Source organism: Sminthopsis crassicaudata, chromosome 1, assembly GCF_048593235.1.
Source record: "Sminthopsis crassicaudata isolate SCR6 chromosome 1, ASM4859323v1, whole genome shotgun sequence".
Taxonomy (NCBI): Eukaryota; Metazoa; Chordata; class Mammalia; order Dasyuromorphia; family Dasyuridae; genus Sminthopsis; species Sminthopsis crassicaudata.
This window is the reverse complement of record NC_133617.1, coordinates 436,953,333-436,961,892: the sequence shown is the minus strand read 5'-3', so window position 1 is coordinate 436,961,892 and position 8,560 is coordinate 436,953,333. Positions and strand designations below refer to the sequence as shown.

The following is an 8,560-nucleotide window of genomic DNA, read 5'->3' as shown; positions in this document are numbered from 1 at the left end:
TCTCTCAACAAACTGTCATTCTGGGTATCTCACCAGCAAGAAACAAATGAGCTAGTCCTGGGTAATGGTGGGAGTGGGATGAATGTGGGATAGTCAGCATATAGTCAGGAGAGGAGTCTCCTGCTCCCTCAATACCAATGTAAAGAAGTTGTGTTGGAGATTTGGTACTAGGGTAGATCTTTTAGGATCCTTGTTTTCTAGAACAAGTTAAAAAACGTTACCATACATAGGTGGGCTAGGCAGTTGAACTACAGGGAACAGAAAGGCAACATACAAACACCCCTCTGTGATAGACATACAATTCAGGGAAGCTTAGTTATCGAAGGATCTCTGTGTGACTTTGGGTGCCCTTATATGCACAATCCTGGAGAAAGTATTGCCTATGTTATACACTGTAAATGGCTGAAAATATTTAGCACAGAATTTGCCAAAGGATTGGGCGGTAATAACTATCATAATTAGGGGCAGCTTGACATCATCTTCTGTACTCTTTCCTTATTCTCTCAAGCAAATCTGTGTCAAGTCATAGGATCCCTAACAAACAGCAGGATAATACTGAGAACTTTATTTCCTTGATTCTGGTGCTCAATTCTTCCCTCATTCTCCCTCTTCATTTTTCCCTTGAAATTTTTTCTTTATATATTAGTATATATAAAAAGGGCTTTGGAAAAGGGCCACAATGATACACCTTTTAGTGGAGGAGAAATCAAGCCTCCCAATCGTGCCTGGGGAGTTCATATTGACAAAAATTAAAAACTTAAGGAGATAACAAGATTCAGGTTTGATGAATTGAATTTGAGTTAGGCAGAACTCTGACATTGACAGTCTAGTCAAAAGAAGTGATAAAACACCTAATCCTGTTACCAGACAGCTCATCCCAGCAGTGATTCATTCTCAGAAAGCTTTATCCTTATTTTGGCTGAAGCTCCCTTCAATTTCTTTTCTCTTGTGTTTTTACTGGGGTTGGTACCCTCTTGGTCTCTTCTTGTTACCCTTATTAGTTGTATGATGATGGACTGGTATTTGGCTTCAGCTTCCCAATATTCTCTACATTTTGCCAGATGTTCCCCGACTCCTGAAGTTGTGTTTCTCTTCATTTGAACAGTAACAGTCCAGTGTGGTCCTGCTGCCCACTTGATTTCCACTTGGCCAGAGATATAGGTTTGTGGGCAGCTAAAGGTTAGGTTAATGACTTAGGTCTAGCTAGGCTGTGACAGATGAATGTATCATATCACACAGATCATCATCCCTTAGCATATTATCTGAAGAGAAGTTAAGTTGTTGTGATATAGCTTTAACCTTTAAAGATACACCTTTAACCTTTAAAGATAACACCCCAGAGAATAATAACCATTTATAAAGTACACCCCAATGGCTTCTAAGATGGAATACTGGGCTGAAGAGATTTGCTTTTCTACAAGCTTGTTCAAAACCTGTTTTTTGGTGTTTGTTTGTTTGTTTGTTGTTTCTTTTTAAGGAATAACCTCTTTGCTGGAGCTGCTTTTTATATTTGTGGGATTGAATGTGAGTGCATGAGTGGGGCTTTTTAGATCTGTGTAGAATTACTGGTGTTCTAGGAGCTCCTTGGATAATTACTTTTCTCCCTCCTTTGTGTGAAATGCTAGAATAAATAAGAAAAAAATCAATAAAGGTGGCAGAAATACGAGTTTGGTTTAGCTCAAGGCCAGGCAAACATATATATGTGAGGTGGCATTTTTATGAAGACTTCAACCAACATTTGCTAGTTGGATCAGTGAGTGATTGCTGTGTAATGGGGTTGATGTTGGGATTCTGACTCCCACATTCTCTGTGGGGAGGGAGAATAATCAGGTCCTTGGAAGCCTGGGTGGAGGTATGGGAAACAGCAGCCATCTGCTCTCTTTTATCCAGGTTGAGTTTCCCAAACTTAAGGCCACCTGATTGAAAAAAAAAATGTTTTTATTGGCTTCATAACTAATTTGGATAAATTCTAAACTCCACCATAAGTGGAAACAGAGAAGTTCACTTCCTGACCTGAGGCCCCTGGGTGCTGACTGCAGCATGCAGGAGAGATCTTTTAAGAGTGATATATGCTCATTTGTTTACATTTTTATTATTTTTTTTCCAGATGGATGATTTGCATATCAGCAAGTCTTGAGTCACATAACTATTTAGGCCACACACACATAGAGATGTTGCACAAACCGCGTCCTGCTGGCTACAGCAAATGTACGAAGAGATTTACATGGGTTGAATTGGCAGATTGATTAAAATAAGCCAGTGCACAGTGGAACACAGACATTGGGGCATGCTGACTCTCCCATCCATCGTACTCTTTTGTTCCTCAAGAAGTCAAATCTGGCTGTTGAGGCAGCCACACTCATGGCAGCTTCTTTGTGCCCCATTGGCAAATGGAGAAGCCCCTCTCAGACCTTTATACTGTGTCCTCATTACCTCTAACCTTGCTCAACTCTCTAGAATTAATCTAGACCCAGGAGAACCATGTATAGCTGTTCTCCTTGTCTTGATTATTCCATCCCTATTCTGACTGAGGTGATGCACAAATGGTACCCACAGAGAATGGCCTTCATGGGAAATGAAAGAAGGGGGACCAGAGCTCTAATGAGAGACTTAGGCTTGAAAGGGCTGACCCAGGCTCACACACATAATACGGGAGAAGGGATTTGCCACAACAGCACTCAGATGACACCTGGGAAGCCAGCAATGACAGGGGATGTGCCTTCTTCTCCCTTTCATCACTGACCCAATAAGTTCATGGTCTAGGAACTGACTTTGGGGTTCCCATTCCTATAGGATCAGGAGAAGATGATGCTGGCTTCTTGTAACCCCTGTTATCTGGTGCACTGGCAGAACTCCCAGGTGAGGGCAAGGTGGGAAACAGGAGGTGGGGCAGTTTCAATGAGAAAAGGGACATGGGACTTGTCCTATAAAGTGCTAAATTGTTTAAAAAAAAAATCACAATTGTACACACTTGGGGAACATGCCCCTCTCCCAGCTTGTTTGTACAATGGGATTATATGTGTATATATATACACTTTTCTTTTTTAAAAGACAGCTCTTTCCCAATGGTTGATTAAACTGCTATACATAACTCCCGTATTCAGCATGCGCATGGGGAGGGCCATGCAACAGTGAGGGACTCCCTATTGCTACACTCTGTACATGATGGCTGGGCCCCACCACGCCCATGGCCCTATTGGCAGAATTAGGGTTGCCTTTGATCCCTTCTGCCTTGTAAAGTTTTTTGTTTTATTTTGGCCCCGGTGAAATGGGGGCTATAAAGATAAGAGGGTGGGGGTGGCCCCAAGGCCACAGGAGAGCCCTCTGGGGCTACATAACATTGCATTGGGTGGCCCCACAACAATCCTTAATGAGTGCGATCCCAGTCTTGGCAACTGTAGGTTTAGTAGGTGGAGGTTCTGCCTTCTTCTCTGCCGGAGAACCTGTGGTGGACAATAAACATGGGATGTGATGGTAGATCATAATAAAAACCCCTTTTGTCTTCTGTCCATATCTCCCATCTGCAGCAGCAAGAACTGAATCATTTCATTTTTTTTTTTTTTAGGGGCCTCTATTTTATTTATCCCTAACCCATCCAAATAGTCACTTGCACTGTATTGGGGGGTAAAGCATGGAAGAAATTCTGCAACAAGAACTAAATGTTAGTTTAAAAAAATCACTGATTAACCTAGTGGTTTGAATTGTTGGGCTGTGAGCTCCTTGAGAACAGAGATTGTGCTTTTGCCTTTCTTTGTATCCAAGAGCTTAACACAGTGCCTGGCACACAGCAATTGCTTCATGAATAAATTTTTTACGGACTAGTGTACATTTTATTTTTAAAATATAATTTATATACTCTGACTTTTAAAGTTTGCAGAAGGCATACATAATCTTCACTCAATAGCCTTGAGAATTAAAAACTATTGCTATGATTTTATAGATGAAGAAACTGATAGTCAAAAAGGTTAACTACTAAAAACTTTGCTCATAGACAGCCAGCTTAGCAAGTGTCTGAGATAAGATTTAAACTGAGGTTTTTCTAACTCTGGAACCAATACTCTTATACCTAGCTCTGAGGATAGAGGAGAAAATACACTGGGCTCATAATTAAGGAGAACAGGAGCTTACCTATGTGACTATGGGCTTTAATTAACTGACTTAACTCAATCTTTTAGATTCACTTTTCTTCTCATTTAAAAAATGGGAATGATAAAACATTTATTCTACCTACCACATGGAGCTATTGTGAGGAAAACAGTATAAATTTGGAAAGGGCTAAGAAAAACTTATCATCATCTCTCTGTGTCTTTGTCTCTTCTTTCCCAAAACACACACACGACCAGCTTATCCACTCAAGGTTGCAAAGTACAAGTTAGCCTTTGATTTCTATCAATTTGACAGTGTTTTCTTTGGCTTACCAGTTATTTATTTTCTTTTCTCATCAGCTTCAAACAACACCATCAAAAATGTTGAACAGCTCCTAGCCATAGGGATGCTCCCCAGGAGGAAGAAGTCACTTTTTTCAAGGGTCTTTGGGGTTTCAATTATGATACTGAGACATCCAAGTTCTCACCCCTGCTCTTTTTTTTAATCTAATAGCAACAAACTTATCTCCCTTATTTGGAGATAGTATAATTCTCTATATACCATAGGAAATACAATACATTTCTAGGTGTGTAGTAGCTACAGAGCTGGGCCTGGAGGTGGGAAGGCCTGAGTTCAGATCCTGCCTCAGACACTAATTAGCTGGAGTCTTTTAACCCATACTTGCCTCAGTTTTGCCAACTGTAAAATGGGGATGGTTAATACTACCTAACTCTGAGTGGTGTAAGGATCAAATGACATAAAATTTATAAAGTGCCTACCACATTGCCTGGCACATAATAAGTGTTATTTATGTTTTTCTTTCCTCCTGTATAAAATATTGGCTATGGCTCCAGGAAAATCTGAATCTTCCTTAGGATATTTACCATATCTATATGACCCTGGGTAAAACATTTAATCTTTTCAAGCTCCAGTTTTCTCAAATGTTAAATAGGGGTAATGAAAACATCTGTCTCACAGGACTCTTTTGAGGCTGAGGTAAGAATATATAAAATATTTCACAAACTCTGTGTGAACTCATTACTATTTTGCTGATCTTTGTCTTGCACCAAATTGGGAAATATTGTTCAGGTCAAGACTAGTTCTATCATGGATACTGGGTGATGGTGGAGTTTGAGCCACATATTCCTGGAAAAGTCTGCTTAGGGAGGAAGGGTGGATGTCTTTTTTGTATCCTACCCCTACTCCAACAAGGGAGATTTCTGGCACCTCCAATATTCTCAGAAGCTCCCTCAACCTCAATCCCCATATTTCTGCCAAGATAAACACATATAGGAGATGTAGGAGATTTTAGATCTAAATCTTGAAAGGACTGTGAAGATCCACTACTCCCATCCCAGGTGAAACAAGGCCCAAGAAAATAAATTTCCTGGGTATTGGTTTATCACCAATATAAATATTTCCCCACTCTAGTCTATACTTTGTCAGTGTGATCTTCCTAAATCGCAAAGCTGGCCACATCACCTCTCCTAGTTGATAAACTCCAGTGGCTATTATCTCCAGGATTAAAGACAAGATCCTCTGGTGTTCAAAACCCTTCATAACATCTCCTGGCCCCTAAACCACCTTTCTAGTCTTCTTACACATTATCCCTCCTCCTTCACATACTCTGCAACTGGTCTCCATGTTGTTCCTCAAAGAAGATAATCCATCACTCATCTCTAGGCTTCTTCAGTGGCTGTCTCCCATGCCTAGATGCTCCCCCCCTTCTCATATCTGCCTCCTGTCTTCCCTGGCTTACTTCAGATGTCATTTAAAAAAATTTATCTACTACAAAAAGCTTGGCCCAATCCCATTAATTCTTGTGATTTTCATCTCTTAATCATTTCAATTTATCCTGCATATATCTCATTTATACAGTCATTTGCATGTTGTCTCATTAGACTGAATTACTCAAGAAGGTAGGTGAGTGTCTTTTACCTTTTGCTAAGTGCCACAATGCTTAGCCCAGTGCCAATCACATAGTAGATGCTTAATAAGTGTTTATTGCCTGCTTAATTGCCCAAGGTGGGTAGGTCTTAGATTTAAACTCAGTTCCTGCAACACCAATCCAGGGTTCTTTCCCCCAAAACAGTGAGAAGACAAGAATAGGTGTTGCCAACTAATCGATTTCCTGGAAAGTGTTTCACTTTTTTTTTTTTTTTTTTTATAAACTGAATGTATTCTGATCTAAATGCTGAGCATTTAAGCCAAGAAGATGAGGGATTTAACCCATTCCTAGCCCTCCTCCTCTTGGGGGGAAAATAGAGACCAAGACACTCACTGGCTGGAGATTTGGTTACTTTTTCTAGAGGTTTCAACTTGATTCTCAGAAATTCTGCCATTTCCTTGTCTTCCTCTTGTTCACTGTTAAAACAAATGTGAAGAAAGAGAAAAAAAAAGGTTTATGAACTATAAAACCATTAAAGAGTCATAAAATCTGTAATAAAATTGCAAGAGGATAAAATACAGTGTGTGCTTCAAGATCTGACCTAAGGAATGTCAAATTTTATGAGTCACACTTAGAGCTGTAACTTCCTGTTACAGTCAGAAATCTGACTGGGACTGAGGTTTTGCTAAGATCTCTGAGACCCTCTTTACCCGGCTTTAATGAAATGGGCCACATTCCACTGCAGTTAGATTTGGGGTGAGTGTGGTTTCCATGTCACTAACTTCTGACCCCTGAAGACATCCATCCCTTTTTGATGAAATCTTTACTTTATACTCACTGTCATATCAGACAAGAACTGGCCACCACTGACTATCTAGCTGCGGGAAGTACCATTTTCTGCACTCCCTCTGATCCTAAAGATATCCTCTGCCCCATTCACTTCATCATCTCCACTACTTATCCCAGACACCTGCCCATCAGCCTAACTATCTGACCCGCTCTCTCTTCTGGAACGGGAGCCTTCTAAAAATCATGCTGCTACTCAACAGGAGAGTTAAGAGACTCAGTTTGGGAACTTTACCTTGGGACCAAGATAATCTGATTGTAAATGAATACAAATTCACCTAACCTCACTATATTTAGCCTGCCCAAAATCATGCTTCTTCCATCCAGTTTAGATATTTTGCCATCTTGTTTTGCCACCATTTATGTGTTTTCCCTCTCCCTCCACTTCTTACTTCTTACTCTAAGAACACTAATAAAATAAAAATTATTGTTATTACTGTAAAGAGTATAATAATAGACTTTCTAGGGCTTCACTGATCATTCTTATAATTGCAGAACAAAACTCTCTTCCCTCACCATCACTTCTTGCTGTCTCCTATTAATAGAATGACATCCTTGACATCAGGGACTATCTCACTTTTGTATTTGTATTCCCAGGATCAAGCACAGTGCATAGCATATAGCAGATGCTCAATATATGTTTTTCCATTTAGTAGTCATGTCACTTTCCCCCCTTAAGGTGATAACATCAAGACCAATTCTCATAGGAAATAAAAACTAAGCACCAGGTAATTTAGATAAGGTCAGAAGATGAAATCTATTTCTATTCCAACAATTAATTGGTAGGTCTGGAGAGAAATCTACTTTATACCTCAACTTCATCTTCCTAGTACAAAAAGGGAATTATTATTGCAATTTGGCTCCAGCGTGCATAATTTTTCAGCATTGACAATTGCAAAACCTTTTGTTCCAATTTTTTCCCCTCCTTTCCCCCCACCCCCTCCTCTCCTCCAGATGGCAGGTTGACCAATACATGTTAAATATGTTAAAATATAAGTTAAACACAATATATGTATACATGTCCATACAGTTATTTCAGCATATCAATTTTAAAAGAATGATTCCTCAGAGGTCCCTTTTAATGATTTTTTAGCAAGAGTTCCAATTTTGGGTGGGCAGGTTACATGATTCTGGTAATTCTAAAGATGGGAATTGTAAAGGGCTAGAACTGAGCAATGCACTTGGATGATGAAGCACGTGAGACTAATTGCCAATTGGACGGTTCCCTATTAACTTGTTTAAGGTTGATCCTCCCCAGCTGTTCTGTGCTGACTTGATTGGTGAGACAAAGAGAGGGAAGTGACTTGTGTGGGAGGAGTAAGAGAAACTTGGGTGGTGGAACTCACACTCACTTGCACTTGTGACCTGGCATTGGAGGGGATGGTAAAGATCTAGAATAAAGATGTTTAGTGATCCTGACTCCTGCTGATTTCTGGAAAGATAGAGTTCCAGCATTTTGGCGCCCAACGTGGGGCGCCATTTTTTTTTTTTTTTCACTATACTTGTAAAACTGCTAGGATCGTCTTTGGAGAGTTGGAACTCCTCTTTTCTTACCTCGTGGATTTTCCACTTCCACAGGTGAGCTTGATTTCCCAACCCCCTACGGGTACTTATAAAACAGTGTTTATGTCTAGAATGGGTTGGAAAATTGCTGTTTTAATCACTAGAATAAATAGACAGTGTGTGATCTTTGACCCAGGAGGAAAAGTAATATCAGATTTATTGATTCACACTCCTGAA

The 8,560-nt window shown here is 40.0% G+C and overlaps 1 protein-coding gene across 1 annotated transcript in view; it reads right to left on the bottom strand.

Moving 5' to 3' along the window:
- Nucleotides 1-2,068: 2,068 nt before the first annotated feature.
- BMERB1 (bMERB domain containing 1) overlaps nt 2,069-8,560 on the bottom strand; it is a 138,210-nt gene continuing 131,718 nt past the window's right edge. The window contains exons 5-6 of the mRNA XM_074280610.1: nt 6,368-6,450; nt 2,069-3,443 (exon numbers count right to left, since the gene is read on the bottom strand). Coding sequence (XP_074136711.1) covers nt 3,331-3,443; nt 6,368-6,450 — 196 coding nt within the window. The 3' untranslated portion in view covers nt 2,069-3,330. The remainder of the gene's footprint in view (nt 3,444-6,367; nt 6,451-8,560) is intronic.